We start from the raw sequence: 24,460 nt of genomic DNA, 5'->3' as shown, positions 1-24,460 counted from the left end.
AGATGTTACTTTGTACCCACACCCCACACTTTGGGGACCGCTGCTCTACTGGGAGGTGTTCAGACACTACAGTGATGAGTTCAGTGTAAGAACCAAAATAGAATATAAAAGAATAGTATAGAATAGTATACCTGCCTCATTGCTTGGGTTCAGCTGGCCTTGCAGACAGCTAGTGGTGGAGATGCACATGCTACTTCTGGTCCAACATCAGGTAGCAGAATGCATGGAGGTGGCCAGAGGGGAGGAGCAAATATGATATATGCAGATTCAGGGCAAGGACATGACCCTCCACCCCCAGTCATGGTAACCAGTGGAATGCTGAGCCACCATAAGCAATTCCTTGGTGCTTTAACATAAAGGAGAAATTCATCCTAGTAATTTCACCCACTCAGTGGCATTAAAACAGGCTGTGTGGCCTAATATGTCAATATTGTAAGAATGGTTTGGGATGGATTTACATGATATTTCAATGCAGATTTCATAGGAAAGTAATTTTAAACAGTTGAACTAAATGTGTTGTGATAGACCTGTTCATCCCTTTACTCTGCTACAGTATATAAATTCCCTTCAGTACAGAGCAGTCGCCAGACCCAGATGCCAAGCAATGAAAAAAATATTTTTCCACTGGCAAATCTGGCTCCTGTGAGTCTCATGTATGTCACACTGTATCCTACGGCATGCTTCTGATGTCTGCGTCTGTTTAAGTAGCAGAAATTAATTCCAGGAGCAAAACCAGAAACAGAAAAAGTGCAATAGCATTTTAGAGTTACAGCGTTTAAAAATGGTGGCAGCCACAGTTGCATGGAAATGATATGAACAAAGGGAGGGCACTGGCTTGGAGGACTAGAATTCCACACAAAGTGGGTGGCGTGGAAATAGGCACAGAGACATTTGTAAATGAAGCAGGCTAATGGTGCATAAATGCTGGCATCATTGGTGAAGCAGCAGCAACACGAACTTACTGTGCATAACAACCCAAATGGGTCCTATTTCCAGGTTTGGCACTCATTGTGACCATGGGCAAGTCTTCTAGCCCCTCTGTAAAATGGGGATACCAATACCACTCACCAAGCTCTGAGCAGCGTTGCAAGGCTTCAATTAAAATTTGTTATTATTTATACAAAACAACAGAGGTGCCCAGTGCTTTACAAAGGAGCTACGTACATGAGTAAGTAGCACTCAGGGTGAATATAAGTTGTAGAATTGAATTTTAAATTAGACAAAGGAGTGGGAAGGGAAAGAGAAGCAACAAACTTTCATGTGATTTTTTTTTAAAGAAAACGTTTAAAAACCCATTCTGATATTTCTGAACTATCTGTATTGTAGAGTGTTGTTTTTTGTTTTGTTTTTTTATAGGGTCCATCATCCTAAGGGCTCTTTTTCATGACGAAATGCTATTCTGATTGAACATGGTTAAGAATCAAGTTAGCAGACATGATGCTGACTACAATTTGTCCTTCCCTAGGTTGATCAAAGTCAGGCTCAACATTGCGCCAGACAACCATCATGGAACCCTTACTTCTTCAGGTTTAATCATGATTAGCTGACACAGTGCTGAATGTGATTTGCCCAGGTCTACCCTGACTACAAAGTCATGCTCAAAATCATATTAACGAACTTGATTCTTGATAATTGTATTCAAACACATGAAAATTTTGCAGTGTTGACCAGCACTCAGAGTCATATGAGTTGGAGGCAAATCATCAAGCCACAAATATATGGCTGGTGGTGAAAGTAAAGTAATTTGCTAAAGGCAGTGGACCTGATTCTCCACTATTTCGCCCCTTATGTAACCATTTAAACCTTTGCAAACTAAGGACAAAGTGACTGTAAGATGCTATCACCAGTTTATGTAGATATTTCAGATTTGGTAACATTTCACTTCAGTTTTGCCCTTTGTCAAATGACTGCGCCAGGCACAAAGCAGGGGAGAGTGGGACTCATTGAGTGCTAAGTATTATAATTATTACTACTGTAAAGTAAAAGAGACTATTCAACACTTTTGCAAATAAAACATTCAAAAGGATATTCCATTATCATCATCTCTTTATGCCAGCTATTGTCTCCTTCAGCATGGCTGCAACAAGAATCTTATGCTTGTCTTAACTTAAATTGATGAGGATGATCATATTGAAGAACATTCTTCTGAACCTTTCATATACAGTTAAACAACTTATATCTTTTCACACTTTATTAACTGTGTGAATTTTATTTGGGGTAAGATTCTGCAAACAGTACTTGACAGAGTACTTATTATCATAAGTAGCCCCAGTGAAGTCACACTATGCCTTTGTGATAAAAAATCTTTGATGGATCATTTGTGGGTCTTACTGTTGTAAATATTACACCCTAAGCATGGTTGGGTCTGATTCTGCTCTCAGTTACATCAGTATAAAAGTGGTATAACATTGAGTTTCTTCTGATTTATATTGGAATAAGAGAAGAATCAGGCCTGTTACCCCTTATCTCATCTTTTATTTGGAGGAATTATTACATTCCTGGTTCTAAGACCCATAACTATATTGTGCAGTGCCTTACTTCACAAGCAGTCCCAGTCACTTCAGTGGAACAACTTGTGGATGATAATTATTAATAGTAATATTGTAGAGACTAGGAAACCCAGTCATAGGCCACGACCCCCCTTGTGGTAGGTGCTGTTCAACCAGAGAACAAAAAGATAATCCGTGCCCCAAAGAGCTTACAATCTAAGTAAAAAGCAAGAGACAACAGGTGGCTACAGACAGACTGATGGGGGAGTAAAAGGAAAAAATGAGACAATACTGGTGAGCATAATAGGCAGTGGTCTCAGCACACCAGCTTATTGTTAATTTTTTTGTAGGCATCACAGCAAAGGAGATATTTAAGGAGGGATTTGAAAGAGAAGAATGGGAAACATGCCTCTATGTTTGCTGTACAAATCCTTGATGCTCCTCTCATACAGGTCTTTTGAAGTACCACACAGATAATGTAGACATTGAAATATAATACAACTACTGCACACTTTAGTGGCTTTAAAACTGCCAATATACGAACGGGCATCAAAGTTTCTGTGCATCAGAGAAAAATTCAAAGACTGTATTGTATTAAAAAAAGCTCCATTATAACAAAAATCAAAACAAACAAACCAAAAACAGACTAAAATATTTCTCTTCACATAGAAGGGCTCTGTTCAGACTAAAGTACTTTCCATTTTAAAAACAAAATAGGACAAATATCAACTTAATAGCTATTGCCTCTCAGCTAAAATAGCAGCTGGTCTGTCAAAGAAATCAGACTGGAATTCTGAAGTGTTTAGATCCAAGACAGGTCTCTGTCGCTCTCCAAAAGAAGAATTTCTTATAATTTTTACCCAGAGCTAGAGTTATGTAAAGAATTTCACACATATCCTCTCCCACAAGAATAACTAAGCACAGTATTATACCAAATAACTTGCTTTTAAATTAACTTTCTTGGCACATGGCACATTTGTGTAGGTGGCTCATCCTACTGACATCACATTATGAATGCCACAGGTTTTGTTTTCTTCTCCAAGATTTCCAATTTTGTCAGTAAATATGAAAAAGCACAGAGCTGTATATAACTTTATGGTCAAACACTGTTCTAGGATGCATGCTACCTCCCACTGACTAATGAAAGAGCTGCCACGCGCAGCTCTGAGAGCTGAATTTGAGCCATGTAGAAGTTAAACTGAAGGAAATACACACACAAACACTATAAATGCTTATTTTTTGTAACGCTGGGATACCACAATGGAACATGCATTAGTAGAAAAAGAAGATCTGGAACAGTCAAATATTATGTGTAAAGAAGTTATGAAATAAAATTTCATGATAAGATAGACTTTTGGCCACTTAAAAGAAACACAGGCAGTTGTGATTACGGCTACTGATTGGCTAAGAATTGCCACACACAGCTCATCTAGTCTCCGATAAAACATTCTATGATTTTTGTTACTCTGTCTTCCAATAACCCTCAGCCACTTGCTTATCTCATCCCCCAGTAATATCTTGTATTTTAGATTGAAAGCTATTTAGGGGCAGGGACTGTTTTTTACTATTCAGTACCTAGCAAAATGGAATCCTGATCTGACTGAGGCCTCAAGGCACAACCACAATATAAATGTTAATAATAATAATACTCCAAAAATCTTCTATGTAATTAAATGTTTATATCTCTCACCACTGAGGAAAAATATTACGAAGCCAGAAATCTTATTAAAGTCAGCATGAAGTTTAAACAGGTATGGGACGTGTTGAAGCAGGTTATTTTATTAGACAAGGTTGCATTATGAAGCATAGTTGCCTTGTGCAATATTTAAATACAATTTGGGAACTGTGCTGGAATAAAGTTCAGCTATGTTTTTTTTTTAATTTAATCAATTTGTGAAATGGAAGTGTTTAACTGAACTAATTCTCAGTGACTACTGTCAGGTTAGAAGAAAAGAAAGAATGATCAGGACAAAAGCTGACAGAGCGTAGTGTTATATTTTAGATCGTTGCAAAACCGAAGCAATAAAAGAAAAACATTACAAAATTCATGCAGACTTTCACAAGACTGGAAAATAATTTTAAAGTTCAATGTGAAATTGGGAGTTAAATTATGTCTTGGCAACAAATGCCACAAGAATCATATTTCTTAGCTATAAACAAATGCATTTTAAACACAGTCCATGAAACCAGTTCTTCTGCTTGATTAACTTTGTTTTTCTAGATTTAGTGAATTTACTTTTCTTTTTACTGTATTAAGATTGTTCTTCAAAAAACAACCCACATTTAGAAATCTATTCTAGCTTTTTCAAACAGTGCTCTTGTGTAGATATACATGTCTACCAATGCACTTTCTAAAGGTTGTGGGCTTTAATGATGGACAAACATGAAATGTTTCAGAAATTCACTTTGGGACCAATAAGCACTCAGAAGTTGAGATGCACACTCTTGGAATCACTCTTTTTGAATGGATTGCTCGTCAATGGTGCCATACTGATAGCTCTAGGAAGCAGAAATTCCCTATTAACAGAAGAACACTTCAGGGACTATCCACAGAATATTTCCCACACTTCCCTGCCAATGTGCATCAATCTTGACATAGTGGGAGGGCAGTTCAGATTCCATATCCAGCATTCAATCCTTTGCCTTCAGTCTCTTCAGATTGCCAAAAAGTGTGCATGTTACCAGTCATTTGGTTCTGTGATATCGAAACTTGGCCACCGTGAAAAGAACTGGGATAAATTTGTTTTGCATGGGCTACAGCACAGCAGTCCTGTAGGCCATGATTCAGCAAAGCACTTAAGCATGTGCATTAATCCATCCCCATTTAACAGAGCATTTAAATATGTATTTTAACATCCCATTGAAGCTTTATGCTTAAATGCTTTGTGAATCAGAACTAGAGTAGCACCTTCTGATTATGCCAGATATGGAAAACCTAGAGATAAAAGGCTCTATCCTTTAGCAATAGAAACATAAATATCATTACTATAGGAACAAACACAAATAACTTTAAAATGGACTTAGTCCTCCCCATTTCTGTGTAGCATTATTTCCTACAGCATATTTTCCTGTTTTTGTTTTAAATGTCTTATCACTGAATGATCTCTACATAAGGTCACCAAAGATTACCAGCTGCTCTGTGACATGTGTCTTGAGAATAAGTCAAAGATGCACACAAAGGTTTGGAATGAGATATTTCTATACAGCATTGCCTGTGGGTACTATATGTAGGAGGGTTTAAAAAGTGGAGAGTAGTACTTTTTTTAAAATACAAATTTGCATTCAAGAGAACAAGAGATGGAAAATGGAGATCAGCATGACTGAAATTTAAGTTCATAATTAACATGAGATTGCAGAAGTGTTTCCAAAACAGTAAGTTCATCCTTATTAATGAGCTTTTGAATTAACTTGTTGCTTAAGTGTCAGTGGTGCAAAAGGAAATGTCTGAAGGGCATGTTCCATTAGACCACCTGTAAATACAGATTTCACACATGGACACTTTTCCATTATGTCTGATGGCTGCTGAAATTGATAAAGTATGTATGCACATTTCTTTTAATGCTCTGAAGTGTCAACTTCAGGGTCTAAATGGACTTCCTATTGCAATGAGTTACCAAAAAAAAATTTATGTTGCTCCAATAAAACAGGGAAAAAGAACCTCCCAAACACACAGCATAATAAAATAGTACATTGCTATTTATATAATATAATGCTAACAGAATTAATACCAAACATATAAAATATCAAATGGAAGAGACATCACCAACAAAAGGTATGACTACACTGCAATCAGAGGCATGATTGCAGCACACATAAATCTGAGCTAGCTTTGATCTAACTAGCTCGAATAACAACAATGTAAGTGAAGTGACGGCAACGAGGGGTAGCAGCACAGGCTTTACAAGCGCACCAGGGACCCTGGGTATGAATTCATGTGACCAACTAGTGCTGGGACTTCACTGCTATTTTTAATTGAGCTAGCTAGATCAAAGCTAGCTCAGGTATGTCTACACATGCTTCAATCACACCTCTGAGTGAAGTGTAGACAAACCCTAAAGGCTTGCCTACACAGCAAGCTACTGCATGGCAAACTGGTGCACAGTAACTGGCCATGCAGACAAGCCTTTAGTGATCTCTTGGATTTAATTGACATTTGTGCCATTATGAAGGAATTTATTTGTCAACAAATATATTCATAAAATTAGCAAGATGGAAATAGTCATACACAGGACATAGAAACACTGCAAGCCGTGTATGTTGAACATAATTTCCTGGTGAGAGTTTTTCCAAAGGGCACATTTGCCTCTCTGTCTTCTAAGTGATTGTTTCCTTTGGTGATCAGTTATGATTTGGGATTACCTTTCAATTGTTCACCTCGGCTGCACTGACAGTGCTGTTGGCTGAATCCTGAATGAAAAAAATCACTACTTAAGATGTTTTACGATACCTTTCTCCCCTTGCCTCCACCATATTTTTTCTACATTGGATTAATTCCGTTGCTCAGTTACAACTTCTCAGTTGACAACCTTAAAATATCTGAGCAAGAGCTGGGTTTTGTAAAACTGATCAGTGATTTTATTCACTGCCTGTGGGTCTGTTTTGTCTTCGTAAACTAGTATGGCTTCTTATTGCGATTTCTATAGGGGCATGTACAGTGATTGTTTTTATGAGCTAATAAGTGGTTGGCATCAGCTGGTATTAATTCTTGTGTGAAGATCAATTTAACCCTCAGGAAATTAATGTAAGTCAGTCTAATATGTGCTAATATCTCATGTCCACGTTGAAAGGATTAGATTAAAGAACGCCCATTAGGAGATGGTTGAAATTCTGAATTTCTGTCCTGAAGGAAATTCCATGATTTCAAAATGGGTATCATCTCCAACCACTTAGTAAAGGAGAAATGTCAATTTTTTTCATGGAACAAATTATTCCAAATATTCCAATATTTCATTTTGACCTTATCCAAACATTTGGATTCAATAAGATGGAAAAGTTCCATTTCCACTTTATTATTTTGACATCTGTGTTATTTTCATATAATATAAAAGTTGAAACAATAAAATCCAAATCAACCTTACCAAAGCAAAACATTTAGATTTTATTAAAATGAAACATTTTGATAATTTCCTGAAAAAAATAGACAAAAATCAATGTTCCCATTAAATGTTTCAATTTTATCTGATCAGTATTTTTTTTGATGGGAAACTGTTCTGCTGGCAAATTTTTGACCAGCTCTGGCGCCTCATGTACAGTAGAATTTCATACCACTAGGACAAAACTCATCTGTTCAGGCTGTTTCCAGATTGTGGAGCAAACTCCAACAGGAGCTGAGAACCATCAAAAACATCACGCCCCTCTGCTCAAAGTGCAAGACACACTTCTTTGACCTGTCTTTTCTAATACAATCATATAGGAGCAGATAATACATATTTATTAGGACTGTCGATTAATCGCAGTTAACTCACGCTATTAATTCAATAAATTATTCATGATTAAAAAAACTAATTGTGATTAATTACAGTTTAAACCACACTGTTAAACAACAGAATACCAATTGACATTTATTAAATATTTTGGATTTTTTTCTCCATTTTCATATATATTGTGTTGTAATTGAAATCAAAGTGTATATTAGTTTTATTATAAATGTTTGCACTGCAAAAATGATAAAAGAAATAGTATTCTTCAATTCACCTCATACAAGTAATGTAGTGCAATCTCTTTGTTATGAAAGTGCAACTTACAAATGTAGATTTTTTTTGTTACATAACTGCACTCAAAAACAAAACAATGTAAAACTTCAGAGCCTACAAGTCTACTTAGTCCTACTTCTTGTTTAGCCAATCATTAAGACAAACAAGTTTGTTTACATTTACAGGAAATAACGCTGCCCTCTTCTTATTTACAACATCACCAGAGAGTGAAAACAGGCATTTGCATGGCACTTTTGTAGCTATTTACATGTCAGATATGCTAAACATTTGTATGCCCCTTTGTGGTTCAGCCACCATTCCAGGGTACATGCTTCCATGCTGATGATGCTAATTAAAAAACGTATGCATTAATTAAATTTGTGACTGAACTCCTTGGGGGAAAATTGTATGTCCCCTGCTCTATTTTACGTGGATTCTGCCATATATTTTACGTTATAGCATTCTCGGATGATGACCCAGCACATGTTGTTCATTTTAAGAACAGTTTCACTGTAGATTTGACAAAACACAAAGAAGGTACCAATGTGAGATTTCTAAAGATGACTACAGTACTTGATCCAAGGTTTAAGAATCTGAAGTGCCTTCCAAAATCTGAGAGGGACAAGGTAGGGAGCATGCTTTCAGAATTCTGGAAAGAGCAACACTCCAACGCGGAAACTACAGAACCCAAACCACCAAGAAAGAAAATCAACCTTCTTCTGGTGGGATCTGACTCAGATAATGAAAAAGAATATGCGTCGGTCCGCACTGCTTTGGATTGTTAGCAAGCAGAACCCATCATCAGCATGGAGGCATGTTCCCTAGAATGGTGGTTGAAGCATGAAGGGACATATGAATCTGTAATGCATCTGGCACATGAATATCTTGCAACACCGGCTATAACAGTGTGATGAGAATGCCTGTTTTCACTCTCATGTGACATTGTAAACAAGAAGCGGACAGCACTATCGCCTGCAAATGTAAACAAACTTGTTTGTCTGAGTGATTGGCTGAACAAGAAGTAGGTCTGAGTGGACTTGCAGGCTCTAAAATTTTACATTGTTTTATTTTTGAATGCAGGGGTTTTTTTTACATAATTCTACATTTGTAAGTTCAACTTTCATGATAAAGAGATTACACTACAGTACTTGTATTAGGTGAATTGAAAGATTGAAAAGCTAAGGGGACAATAATAAATAGCTATTTACATTTTCAATTTTTTTTTAGAGTCAACTATGTGTTTTTGTTTGTTGAGACAATGAGAATGAACAGAGCAAGACAGGGAATCAGGGAGTTCTGTTGAATGGCCCTTTGCAAGTCACTTAATAGTTTCCTTGTCTGTAAAATATTAATAATTACCCTACTTTGTTAAAACCTTTGAGATTTACAGTGTAATAACAATAATACTTATAACTTACAAAGTGCTAACAATGAAGCACATTCTTAAGCAGGCTGAAGACTCGATTGTAAAGTAGTCTAGGATTTATTCCTCACTTTGCTACAGATTTATTGGGCATGTCTCCTATCCTCTCTGTGCCTCAGTTCACCCAACAGTAAAATGTGAACAACATCTAAGTCACAGGATTGTTGTGAAACTTGTTTTGTGATACAGCAAGTACTATTTGTAAATAAGGAGTTTCATTATATGTGTTGAGGAGAGAGACTAAGTCACGTTCTTCAGGAGAACAGAACTTTTCATGGTTTCCAGAGAAAACTGAACTCCTTTACTAGTGATAGGGAAACCCGTTTGAACGCAGTAGAGTCAGCACTGTGTCAAACTCCAGACTGCAAAATCAAGTGCCACAAGAATGCTGCCTCATTAAAAGCATTGGAAGGAGCAATCCTCTCTTTGTTTGTTAGAATCAACAACAAGATTACAAAGTCTCATTCATTAGCAATGAATACACATTCTCATCTAGATTGTTACTGTAAGAAGTTTGTTGTCTTAATTACACCAACTCAGGTGGACACCTTGGCCTGTGGAAAGGAAAGAAATATAATGCCCACCAAAATGACTGTCACAAAAGAGAAACAGGGATTTGGAACGGTCAGTTCAACTAATAAGGAAGGATAAAAAGATGAATGAAACAAAGCATTGTGTGGAATTTAGAACATTTTCTCTAACATAAAATCTACACATAAATAGGGTGTGTATATACATGATTACCAAATATATATATGAACTCTGACAATGAAATGGTGAACATATGGCAGACTTACCCTTGAATTAACCACTTCCAAGGAGACATTCTGAGGCATTGCACTTGGTACTAAAAGGGGAGAAAAAATTGGAAATATGTAATTAGCAGCAGAGTCATAAAAGGCTATGTCAAATCTCTCTCTTATTGGAAAGAACTAAGTATGGCTTTTCCACACACTTTATAATCTGTTCTTAAATGTGTAGTTAATTCAGGTGGCACTTCAGGGGTCCCCTTGAGAGACAAAAAAATAAATACATCTATTTGTTTCTTCTCATTTTTGGTAGACCTATTAGTGAGCCCCTTAAACAGTTAGTCAGTAGATTTTATGCAGTGATACCAAGTAGCTGATTTCAGTTACTTGTTTATTTCAGTTGATATTTATAACAAGATCTTTCAGGTAATTGCTCTGCTGAGCACCAGGCTATTAGAATACATGCATTTCAGAATTCACACTGCATTAAGATAAATCCGTGCATGTTCTCCTAATTGTTACTAGTTCTGAAGATCTCCCAGAAAATAAAAGAATTTGAAGTCTTTTTCTGATATTAGTAAAAAATTATTTTAAAATATACCATCTTGCTCTAAAAGAAAAGGAGTACTTGTGGCACCTTAGAGACTAACCAATTTATTTGAGCATAAGCTTTCGTGAGCTACCGATGAAGTGAGCTGTAGTTCACGAAAGCTTATGCTCAAATAAATTGGTTAGTTTCTAAGGTGCCACAAGTACTCCTTTTCTTTTTGCGAATACAGACTAACACGGCTGTTACTCTGAAATCTTGCTCTAAGTAATATATGTAACTGGGGAGACACTGTTTATTAATTTCACTATTAATTTTATTATGTCCACACTAGTAAACATACTTTAATTGTTAAACGCAACTAATGCTTATTTAGCACCTCATCTTACAAGCTGCTGAGCACCCTCTTTCCAGCTGCTGATGCCCTTGGCTCCCTCAGAACGGAATCATCAGACCCCCACAGGAGCAGGCCTTTAATTTGAAGAAATAACTGATTCAAGTTCCTATCTAGTTAAAATTAGAACTTCCTTCAAACAATAAATCTATTTTTATTAAACATCCCCAAAGTAAAGCTTTTGTTCATCTAGGACTCATTTCTGCCATCCTCACCCACATTGAGTGATGCCATTGATATCAATGGAATAGTATTGGGGCTTCACCATAAAGGCGGTAGAATAGGTCCTTATTAGCTAAATGTTTACAGAACTGACAATTGTCTCCTTGGTGCCTGTATAAGTGAACCAGATGTGTGCTACAGATCTGGCTGTGGGAGGAGGTTTTCATATATATTTTCTCCTAGCACACAGTCAATGTTCAACCAGTAGCTTAACAGACGATATCTTCAGACATAAATTCTTGCTTTGTGGTGCCTTTGCACATTTTGTTGCCTCCTGTCACTCAGAGATCTAGACCCATAATTCCCTCTGACCTGAGTATACAAAGAGAGTGCTGGATCACATGGTAAGATGGGCTCCCTTAAATTTGAACATACATATTGATACAGCTAAATGACCATCATACATCTAGAAGCCAAGACTGTAGGTCACACATATAGAATGTGGGGGACTGTATTTTCATAGAAACATAGAAATGTAGAGCTGAAAGGGACCGTGAGATGTCATCAAGTCCAATCCCCTGCACTGGACCAAATAAACATTGACTTTTAGTTAGGAAGTTGTTTCTGACATCTAACCAAAATTTCCCTTGATGCAGATTAAGCCCATTACTTCTTGTCCTACCTACAGACGATATGGAGAACAATTCTTCATAACAGTCCTTATCTTTTGAAAACTGTTTTTTTTTTTTAAACAGTGACTAAACAAAGAACTTAGGGACCACAGTGAATAATCATCTGAAAATGAGCTCACAGTGTGATGTTGTGGCTAACAGAACAAATATGATCCTTGGATGTATAAGAAGTAAAATATTTATTAGGAGTAGGGAGCTGTTAATACTACTGTATGTGACATTAGTGAAACCATTACTAGAATACTATGTCCATTTGCATTGTCCACAATTTAAAAATGCTGTTGACGAATTTGAAAAAGGTCAGAATACAGTTACAAAAATGATTTGAGGTCTGGAAAACCTGCCTTACAGTGAGAGACTAAAGAAGCTCAGTCTATTTAGCTTAAACAAAGAAAATTAAAAGGACACTTGATTGAGATCTAACACAATAAGAATAAGGAGAAGATTTCTGATAGTAGAGAGATCTTTAATCTAGCAGACAAGGACAAGCTCCAATGGCTGGAAGCCATTCATACTGGAAATAAGGCATTTTTTTTACAGTGATGGTAATTAAGAATTGGAACAATTTACCGATGGGTGTGGTGGCTTCTTAATGTGTTGGAAGAACAGGATCATAGTAGGGAATATAAATGATAGTTTCATGTATTACCCTAAACAGCTTTGTTCATGAAACTGAGAACTTTCAAAAAAATTGTGAAAACCAGAGAGACCCACTTAAACTAGAGTACCTAATAGCTTACTGGTTAGGTCACTCACTTGGGATGTTGGAGACTCTAATTCAAGTCTCTACTTCAAATCAGGCCCAGCAGATATTTGAACCTGGTTCCCTGACATCACAGATGAGTACTATTGTCTATTCTGGGATGGGTCTCTCACCAGGAATTCCATCCTAGATCTGAGGAAAGTTTAATCAATACAGTTACATTTCTGAAAAAGTTTCAGTTTTGAGAAATCAAAAGAAATGTTGTTGAAAAATTTCTCACCAGCTCTAATTTCTATCAAAGTGTACCAAGAAATACATGTTTTGGATGTATGGTGCAATGAAGTGTTTGACAATGATCTTTGAAACCTTTCCTCAATATATAGCACATCATAGGGGTCTGCTTTGGAAAGGATGATGAGCAATCAAGCATTTGAACATAGCTTCAGGTTTCTTAAAGTGACAACGGAGTCTTTAGACTTTTCCCCAGTGCTATTGAGGTTTGGTATGGTCTTAGGAGACATGTTCTCCAAGAAGTGTTTACAACTGAATTTATGTTCTAGATTGTGGATGTCCATTTTGTGCCTTTTGCATTAGGAGACACAGTATGAACCAATGATTAGGGCACTAGAATGCGAATCAGGAGACCTAGATTCTATTTTTAGCTCTGCTACTGACCTGTTATGTGACCCTGGGCAAATCACCTCCTGCTCTCTTCTCATCTTTTATCTGTCTTGTGTATTTAGATTGCTAAACTTGATGGGACAGGGACTGTTCCCTACTGTGTGTTTCTAGCAGTTCCTCGTACAATAGAGCCCCAGTCTTGACTGGAGTCTTAGGCAGTACCATAATTCAAATACCAATACCAATAATATGTTGGTATACAAGGTTCAGTCCAGCTGCTTAATATCTAAGGAAGCTGTGGTTGCTCATCAGTTACTCCAGAGATCGTATTCATTTCTTCATTTTGACAAATTTAGAGACAGAATCTGTATCTGTATGACACTCAATAATTCAAGTCAAAAAGAGAAGTAATTATGGTATTCCTATGATATTACTGACCTGATCAGAAACAGTGAATAACTGATCTCACACAAGAAAGCCTGTTCTCATGAGCTATTTTACAGAAGCAAGAATTCAGATAACATTTCTATATATAGTATATCAGTATTTGTAACATGATCATCATGATGGTGTGTGAAGGAATTGTACACTTATAAAAACACTATGCTCGCAATCTACACAAAGACCCGATTTTTTTCTTCTCCTCTCCTGCCCAAGAAGCAGGAGGAATGGTGAAGAACAAGGATTGTTTTTTTCCCCCCTCTCTATCTTCTGCTGAGGACAAGTAGGAGTGTTTGTCTGGTTGGTTTTGTCATAGCGCATCTGTGTATAAGCATCATGGTGAGGCTATGACAAAGATGGGTGGATCTTTCACCTTCTCTTGGTGATGGTGGTCAGCATTCACATTTGTGGGTGCTTATATAATCGAAAATACTTTGAGGTCCAATCCTCACTAATCCTGAGGTATTTAAAAATGTGGGATTTTAAAGGCGATCTGATCAGTGCCAAAGCAACTTGTGTCTCCTGAATTCAGGTGGGATGTCTCAGCCCAGGCAGATCAAACTTGCATTTTTTAACTAGCACATTAAACTTCAATGTTGTATATAATTTGCTCTCCATTATCACCTTAGGCCTTTTTTGTCATTATTCCTTTTCCAAGTATTACTGCTATATTGATTGTCAGTTTCAAAAGATTCCTCACCCAAATGCATTAGCCTGCATTTCTCCAGGTTGACTATAATTGTTTTTCCTGTCCACATTGATAACTTTTTCATTATTTCTCTGTCCTCACTGTGTGCAACACCTCCCAATTTGGTTTCGTGTGCAAATTTAATTAATGTGCTGTTTATCCCTTCTTCCAGATCTTCAGTCAACATGCTAAATAAATCCAGAACCAGTACCAATCTGAGTCACCTTCACAGGAACATTGCTGATTGTCTTTACCTTTGTTTACTGTACTTCAGCCAATGAGACAGTACTTATAACTAAGATAATGCGATTTAATATTTTAGGCAAAAAAAAAATCTGTGGGTCACTGTATCAAATGCTTTACAACAGTCTAGAACGATTACAATTGCTTTATTTCCTACTTCTACCAATTTTGTATCTTGATCAAACAAAGCAATTGAGTTTGTCTGGTGCAATTTGTTCTTTATAAACGGATGAGGCTTATTATCTATGGTTCCATTACGTTTGATTAATCATTGGTGTATTATAATCTAGGTATTTAGAGACTTCTTCTTGCTCTTGATCAACCAGTAACCTAAAGTTTAGTGACAGGTTTCAGAGTGACAGCCGTGTTAGTCTGTATTCGCAAAAAGAAAAGGAGTACTTGTGGCACCTTAGAGACTAACCAATTTATTAGAGCATACGCTTTCGTGAGCTACAGCTCACTTCCTCAGATGCATATCGTGGAAACTGCAGCAGGCTTTATATATACACAGAGAATATGAAACAATACCTATTCCCACCCCACTGTCCTGCTGGTAATAGCTTATCTAAGATAAGCTTTACTTTAGATAAGCTATTACCAGCAGGACAGTGGGGTGGGAATAGGTATTGTTTCATATTCTCTGTGTATATATAAAGCCTGCTGCAGTTTCCACGATATGCATCTGAGGAAGTGAGCTGTAGCTCACGAAAGCTTATGCTCTAATAAATTGGTTAGTCTCTAAGGTGCCACAAGTACTCCTTTTCTTTTTGCTAAAGTTTAGTGAAGTCAATGGGAATACACATCCATTAACGTCAATGGTCTTTGGATTCAGACCCAAATTCTTACAATAGATTTCGCAACTCTTTCACATTCATACAATTTTAAAAGCACCAAGTGTCCTCTCCACAGGCAATTACTCTCTGCTGTGTCATTAAACTAAGCAGGTACACAGCACAAAAAACTCCAGATTAACTCTTCCTCCATATTCAAAAACAAATGCTGCCAAGTGCAATTACACTTCAGATCATTAAGCATTGTCTTTTTGCCTTCCTTTGCTGCATCATCACATTTTCCAAAACATAGTACATTACATTTATTTTTGATGTGGCCAATCAAAAACAAACTAATATAACTTCAGATTATATGTAGCATGGGCAGGGGTTGGGATTGCTGGCAGGAGTCATGACTGGGAGTCACTCTGAATATGAATATGAAACTTCTTATCATTCAATAAAAGAACACATCATGTATCTGGAGGCTGGGATTAAGCAGTTTTCTTGTAATCTATTTTTAACTAACTTCAAAATGCAGGGCTAAATTCAGGCCTCATTTACACCTGTGCAATCACATTCAGAAATTTAAGACAATGGGTTGCAGAGTTTAGGGGAGGCAGAATGTTGCCTGAAAAATCTTCCTTACTAGCATTGGTGCATGCACCAGAATGAACACATTTTTACTTTCAAATCCCAGGCTACATTTGTAAATCTGGAGGTTACCCAAAAAAATCATGTCGTATTTGTAAACTGAGAAGATCTGATATGGAATCTTTGAGAGACAATAAACTAATAACCCTACCGACCATTGCTACAGAATCTCTCTTCAGAACTGAACAGAAGCTTGTATTCTGTTTTTGTAGTGCAGACCACACATCCTAATAGACAGATTGTGTTGTGTGCCATATGGATTGCAGTTATTTATTATTTGTATTTTTAAGTGCTGACAATATGCTCAGGGCTGTGCCAAAAAGAAATGAAGCCAGGCCCTGCCTGGAAGAATTTATAATCTAAAATACAGACAGAGATGAGAGGACAAACTGGGAAATCAAGAGGATGGAGTAATTCCCCCACTTTTCAGGGAACAGACTGGAAACATGTCCCTGTGACCCACACCATTTCTCGCTGCTCCCATTGGTCGGGAATGGCGAACCGCGGCCACTAGGAGCTGCGGGCAGTGGTGCAAATGCAAACAAACTGTCTGGCGGCCACTGTCTTAGAGATTATATAGGAAGGAACTGTGAGAGCAAGGATGGTCTAGTGCTTAGGGGCGCTAGCCTAAGACCTGGGATACCTGAGTTCAAGTCCCTGACCTGCCACAGAATGTCCGTGTGACCTGGAGGAAATCATTTAGCCCTCTCTGTATCTCAGTTACCCATCTGTAAAATGGAGATATTAGCACTTCCCTACCTCACTGCAAGGTACTCAGATACTGTGGGGAGTAAAGGGGAGTCCGTATAAAAAACACAGAGAGGTCAGATAATATTCTTTAGTTGGAGCTAACTATACCCAAGAGAACTGGGGTTCAGCAGAACCCAAAGAAGTCCTAAAGCATGACATCTCTCACAGAGTGTTTGCATAGGAGAAATCTGCACTCTTGTGAGTTAGAACCACACAGATTCTGGTAATTTTCTGCATTAAATACTATGAACAGCCTGAATTTCCTCTGCCACTGTTACTTCTCCCCCCACCTGCAAGTAAACACATGAATAGCTCAAGTTATAGAGCCAGCTGTTGATATATGAATAACTTTATATGCTCAGTGTCCTGACTGTGTCAGTTTGATCCTCACTCCTTAATATTTTAAAAAAAAATATTCCTATCATCATTATGGATATTAATTATTTTTGAATCAAATATTAAAAAAGAATTAAAAAAACTGTCTGCCAATTTTTGGGATTAAACATATTTTAAAAAATTCTTAGGCATGATCGTTCAAAGCATTTCTGGAATGGCAAAAAGCCTGACCAAATATTAACTGAGCTGTATATTAAACAGAAAACTAAACATTAAAGAACCGGTAAATTCTATAAGTCTGTGATTCTATAGTTCCTGGAATTGAAGAAGCTATAATAAATCCCTGTGATTAAAGTATATTTCTTAGACTGTACGTTAGATCCCAGAGCTTCATGGATAATTTCTTCCTACAGACATGCAAGGAAATAGTATGTGCGGCTTCTTTATAACATCATCTACTGTATCATATAGTGTGAAAGTGCCACAGAATTTAACACCAGAAGGAACCACCAGATCATCTAGTCTGACCTACTGTGTATCACAGGATATCAATATAACCCAACACACACACACTAAACCCAACAACCGAAACTAGACTGAAGCACTACAGCCCACAGTGAAGGACGCACAGAAAAAAAGAACACAGGAGGTGAGGTGGGGACCTACAGAAGTGATGACACAGCAGTATTACAGCAACAAAGAAAATCAGGTAGAACAACAGTATCAAGGCTTCTTCATCATTTTAATTTTTAGTCCTGTTCAAAATAAACCCTTGGAAGACTGAAAAGGAAATCTGTTTCTTTAACAGAATCCCTATCCCCTTTTTCAACTGTACACCTACACAAGTCTGTTGTAGTATTCATCTTGGAGAAATAAAATAAGATTACATGGTCTTTGCAAAGTGATACAGGGGAAAATGTTGGTCATTAAGTTTTAGAGAGGAAGGTTTTGGTCTTGTGGTTAAAACACTGGCCTAGGATTTTGGAGACCTATATTTAATCCCTTGCTCTACACAGCCTTCCTACTTAATTTCTCTTTGTCTCTGCTCTCCATCTGTAAAACTGTGATAATAATTTTTCCTTTCTCCCACCCTCTGTCTGTCTGATCTATTTAGATCATGAGCTTTTTGGGGTGGGAATGTCTATTACTATTTGTTTGTATAGTACAGTACGTAGCAGAGTAAGGCCCTAATCTTGGTTGTACTCTCTAAATTCTACTGAAATAAAATAATTGTAATAAGTTCTGGTATCACTTTCAGCTTCGCACTCTTTAATTCCCTTCCCTCCTTCGCCGTCCATAGCATTTTTGTGGGAACTCAGATCACTGTATGATATTATACATAAAGGGCCAGATCCCAGGCCCCTCTGCCAACTACTCCTGGGCTATTGTGGCAGTGCAAAACAACTGAAAAGCTGTTCTAAAGAGGCAACCAGAAATCCCAGCATATACTTCCCCCGTTTCCCCCCCACACACACACACACTTTGGGAATATAGTAGGGGGGCAGGGCCAGAAAGCCCGGGCTCCAGCCTTTCTTTGGCCAGAAGAATGGTCCCAATGGCACCACGGAGGCTGGTATAATTTAGTCCAGTGTTTCCCAAACTTGGGACACCGCTTGTTCAGGGAAAGCCCCTGGTGAGCCAGGCCGGTTTGTTTACCTGCGTCGTCCGCAGGTTCAGCTGATCACAGCTCCCACTGACCGTGGTTCGTCGCTCCTGGCCAATGGGGTCTGCAGGAAGCGGCAGCCGGTACATCCCTCAGCCGCAGCCCTTCCCGCAGCCCCCATTGGCCTGAAGTGGCGAACTGCGGCCAGTGGGAGCCCCGATCAGCCGAACCTGTAGACGTGGCAGGTAAACAAACTGGCCTGGCCTGCCAGGGGCTTTCATTGAACAAGCAGCGTCCCAAGTTTGGGAAACACTGATTTAGTCCATAGATTGCTCTAACTTATACCAAAGGCTTAAAAGTCTCCTAGTGGCCCTAGGATCAGGGAAATGGAAAGATGTCTTAAAGACACCTTCCTCTCCTCCCCTCACTACACCAAGTCCTCAGTGTTGCAAAAAGCTACAGTTTACACCTCCCTGCAGCACCAGGGGTAGTTTTGTCTGTGTGTGCTGCAATTGCTATATTCAGTGGGATGAGTTAAAAGGGCAAAATCTAAGTTGACAGGCTCAAAATTTGACTGTCCATGCCACAGAACATTACAATAGTTTTCCAAATATCTCCTGGATACTGAAAACTCTGTTAACTCTAAAAGAAGAGGAGAGGAACCTGGGTAAAATTCTTAATTCTCTGCTGGGCAGCTCACTCCCACCAACAAAACCAAACCAAGAGCGCTGAATTAGTTTGGATTCATGATAATTTACAACACATCATCTATGTCCGCTGCCTGCCTGCTCCTTTCCTGTAAACTGAACCTGCAACTGACAAGAAGGTTGCTCTGGAGCAAAAGACTTTTGTAACTTTTAGTCACCTGCTGGCACCCAAGAATGGAACCCACTTGTGGGGACAGCATGAAGCAAATCTACTCATTTGCTTCATGTACACATATACAAAACAATGCAAAACTGGTACCAATAGGTTTCATTTCAGACCAACACCCTACCTTCTCCCCTTGCTTAACAGCAGAGAAATTAAATGCTTCTTGGGATGCCATATTCTCCATTTTGCTGTTTTCTGGAATAGTTTCATAAAAGCCCTCTCTTCAGTGACATTTTGTGCTCCCAAAGAGGTGAAATCTTCTGACAAAATTTGCAGAGGATAATTTTCAGACTCATGAATAACAATCTCTCCCTTTCTCACTTCTGATGACATTTAAAACCAAAGTGAAGAACCGAGCCACAGTACTACACTTCACAGTCTGAATTATATCTACATAAATTATGCAAAATATTCATTTTCACTTGTTTTCCTTTTGTTTTTATGATTATAAGTGTGAAGTAATTTATTCTACCAAGATCCAATCTGTATTACAAGTGATGACTGAATTAGATGGATAGGCCTAAGTAGTACTTGAAAAAATATTGAAGAGGTATCAAATGTAAAATAATTGAAAGTTGAAGTGCCAAATGAGGTGTGGGTATCACAGATGAACCTTATAAAGGATACTACAATGATGGTCTGAAACACTACAGCCTACAATAATATTATCATAGTGTTTTTACCAATTCTGTAGGATAGCAAATATTTGTTTTTTAATAAGGGAAATATTTGTAAATACAACAGAACTTGAGGCAAGCATCCTTATCTATTTAAATCTTTTCTTCCATCATAGGCACTGCCTAGATTAGGAAAAGGAAATGTTTTTAGCAAGTGTGTTAGCTAATATATTTATAAGCACCATTGTCTTTGTCTCCACTGGCTGCAAAGTGGAGTTTTAAAATGTGTTAAGTAAGTGTTCTGCTAACACGTTTGCTAAACACTTCTGTTTTCCTAAGTTTTGTCTTCACCACAAAAAATGTGTATTTTTTTTACAGCTAAGTAGCCATGTCTCTGTAAAAATGTAACAGAAACAAGGGCAGGTAAGTTCTTCATTTAAATGGAGCTAGTCAAGGTCAACTCTATATCCCCACCTGGGTGTGTGCCTTGTCTCCACTAGGATTTTACAGCAAGATAGTTACCTAGGTGTAAAAAACCACCATTTTTTTGCAGTGAAGACACTGCCCTGGTAAAGACAGCACTACTGTGAGCTTAAGTCAAACAGTGATTCAAATACAGGACAGGAGCAGAGACTGTAATTTGAATACCTAAATTCAGAAATACACAGGAAAAAACCATGGCTATCAGAATACATGCAATTATAAAAATCTCCATCACTACCCCAACACTACCACCACCAATACTAATTATTCCCTTCTAACTTTCAAGGTTCTGTTTTCCTCCAAAAAGTTGTAACAAGTTTCTAGCAGTGAAAAAAATCTACCCAGAAAAGTCATCAAGGTACCACCAGAAGGACACACACATCCATTTTTGTACACCCAATTATTGGGCTAATTCTCCTGTCATTTACACTGTTTTTACACCACTCTAACCAAATTGATCAATGGAGTTACTCCTGATTTACAAGTGTGGGAATCAGGCTCACTGACTTCACCAGGAGTCAGAGCAGCACTTACACATGAATATCAGGCATTAGATGTTTCCAAGCACAAAATAAATTTCAATTTAATACCCCAAGAATGCAGAGACACAAACCACAGTGCAAGCCATGGGACGAGTGACTATGCAATCACTGTGACAGGGAAGAAAGCAAACCAAACATTTTCTGCTCTAGTATTCCAAATATGAGGAAGATCTAGAAACCTGTTTCTTCAGATTACCAAATATAATAAAATACTTTCCATTAAAAAGTGGTGAGGACAAACCTGTGTATAACTTCAGGAACTGGAAAGGGAGGGTAGAGATAGCATCATGCTATGTAACAACCTTCTACCAAACTAGGAAAAATGAAAAGGACAAATGATCATGAGGGATATGACCACAAACACCTGTGAAACGATATAATGGGGAGACAATGAATCTATGATTTCTGCCTCTGAAAAAGACCTGAATATATTTATTTATTTATTTATTATTTTATTTAACAGTTTACATTTTGGTAGTCAATTTTCATTTAGTTTGTCGTGCCTACCATTGACTTGAACTGAGTATATAGTAGAGGAGATCCTAAATTTGTCCTGGTCCAAGGATAAAACTTTTACATAGTGATCTGTGATGTTCATCTACAAAGTGCACATTTTTCTTCTCCTTACATTGTCCATCCTGGCACCTGTAGTTCTAACTTACCATCAGAAAGCGTCATGACAGTAAGATCTTCAGTGGATACCCCAGGGCCATATCGGTTATAAGCCAGGAATCGTAAGGTGTATTCCGTGAATTTTTTCAGCCCCTCCAGTTTGTATGATAGTCCATCAACCTCTATATTCTGGGCACATAAAAATGATAATTGTTACTAAGGGGAAACATTAAAGAAGATATGACAGTAATGCTGAGGGATGAACTGATTACACAGTAGGGCTTTTCTATGTCTAAGAGGTAATGCTAAATCCTTATTTAAGTTGCTGTAAAAGGTAATTTGTAACATAGCATTGCTTGTTACAGCTCAGTTCTCAATAGATTATGATATTAAACTGCCACAGTTCAAGATATAGCTGACTCTGGTGCTTATACCTTTGGTTTAGTTATTTAAAGCACAGTAGAAAGTTACCTTACTTAAATCAATCACTCCTTCTCCCATAAGAAAGTGATAGGGAAAGGAAGAAGGGAAGAGAAGGGAGAAAATAAGGACTAGGAGTCATGGAGGAATTCCAGGAAAAAAAGGAGAGAGTGAAATAAAGAAAGACAAGAGAAGAGAGAGAAGATTTTGGGGGGTGAAGAAGCCAGATAAATCTACCCTGGGATTTATGATGCCTGTGACTGTTACAGGCTACTAATAAATTAAACTGGCTCAGATGGAGAAAAAGGGAGTCCCTATTTTACTACCCTGTCCTCTTCTAAATCTCTATTATTATTTTTTTTAAGTCACATTTCAACCACATAGCATCTTTCAATGACCTCTACAGGATCACTATGCCACTTAACTTTACATCAGCTACTGATGTACTATGTTAACAGTGTGAACTGTTTAAACTGTTTATTTGCTAGAGTGCAGGATCCTTGGAGCGGAGACCATGATCTTATATGTTTCCACATAAAAACACACAGTCATTGCAGAACACCAATAATAATGATGATGCAAATTCCCTTTGTTTATATCTCTCATTTATGAGAAATACAGATAATGCCTAGACTGGGTTTATATATTTTACACTCCTGGAATGGACCTGGCCCTGAGGAAAGGGAAAATGAGCCACTGAGGAAATAAATTAGATCATATCTACCCCCATTTCATTGGTAGAACTTCCCTTAACATCAGTAGTAGTTCTGTGTCAAATATAACAGGGATTCTGTGTCTGAAAAATCTAAAGGACTGTTATAAGGGAAGGGCTCTTTGCTTCGTTTCTAGATTTTGGATAAGAAAGGTAAACTAAGGGCTTGATTCTCTCCCGCTTACACCAATCGTATGCTGGTGTGAATCCATAAGGCCTGGTCCTGCTTCCATATTAGTAAATCATAAGACTAACGTGGATTTCAATAGGCCATCCCATTTACTGCCGTGGAGATACTCCTGTCTTGCACAGTGTAAGTGAAAGAAGAATGAGTTCCTCTATATATTAAAGTATTTTGTAATAGGCCTGTGTAATATTCAGCTAAAGTGGCATGTAAATTCTCACATTCAAACCTGCCAGGGGTTCCAACAACTTGATTTTTTTCAAAAAAATCCCGTCTACTCACTGCCTTTCAATGCACATTTCCAAGGTACTTAACCTGAGGAGTAACCACTCCAGTCTGTTATGCCATTGAAGCACCAAAATTTCCACTATCAACAGGTTTAAAGCTGCTGAACAGATATCCTCGATCACTTGGATTGAACGCTTCTTCTCCTTCCTGTCTGATTTTGTCATGTCATCCAGCAAAAGCCTGCTCTCACAACTAACTGAAAGAAGAACATACAGCTCCATTAACTTGCTCACCTGTTCTTTTCCAGTAACAGTCTCTGTGCAGAACAATCTGTAACCTTGGACTGGACCATTTGCATAGGCAGGGGGTTCCCAGGAAAGAAGAACTGAGGTAGGTGAGGTAGATACAGCCCGCAGGTTTTCCACTGGCCCTGGAACTTGCACTGTATGAAGAAAAATTGCCTGAATAAAAGCAGTCATTTATTGCAGCTCAGTTCCTTAATCATTTCGTTATCCTTTTGATTGCTCTGGCATATCCAGCCCCAATATGTGTCCCCAAAAGCGCACACTTTTCCTGCTATATATGACTGTGCAGAGTTGAATGTTTTTAACATTGGAGTGAAGCGTGTTTCTCTATGAGGAAGCATTTAATAGACTTGAATGGTGTTGGAGCAAAGCACGATTAATCCATAAAGAAGCTCCGCAGAGTGATACAACATTGCATCACAATAACCTTCTAAGTACAGGGGTGGCTTTGTAAAATACTGCCCTTCGTTTAGCATGTTGTTACAAGAAGTATGAGCTATACTTGTGATTAATTCCTAGTGCATGG

General features: G+C 37.9%; 1 protein-coding gene across 1 annotated transcript in view; it reads right to left on the bottom strand.

The window, feature by feature from the left end:
• Window positions 1–24,460, bottom strand: part of DCC (DCC netrin 1 receptor) — a 958,218-nt gene that overhangs the window by 223,176 nt on the left and 710,582 nt on the right. The window contains exons 10-12 of the mRNA XM_073343560.1: window positions 23,923–24,071; window positions 22,136–22,274; window positions 10,403–10,452 (exon numbers count right to left, since the gene is read on the bottom strand). Coding sequence (XP_073199661.1) covers window positions 10,403–10,452; window positions 22,136–22,274; window positions 23,923–24,071 — 338 coding nt within the window. The remainder of the gene's footprint in view (window positions 1–10,402; window positions 10,453–22,135; window positions 22,275–23,922; window positions 24,072–24,460) is intronic.

This window comes from Lepidochelys kempii, chromosome 5 (assembly GCF_965140265.1).
Source record: "Lepidochelys kempii isolate rLepKem1 chromosome 5, rLepKem1.hap2, whole genome shotgun sequence".
In the NCBI taxonomy this organism is placed as follows: Eukaryota; Metazoa; Chordata; order Testudines; family Cheloniidae; genus Lepidochelys; species Lepidochelys kempii.
Note: the sequence above shows the minus strand (reverse complement) of the source record. Positions and strands in the feature narration are given on the sequence as shown.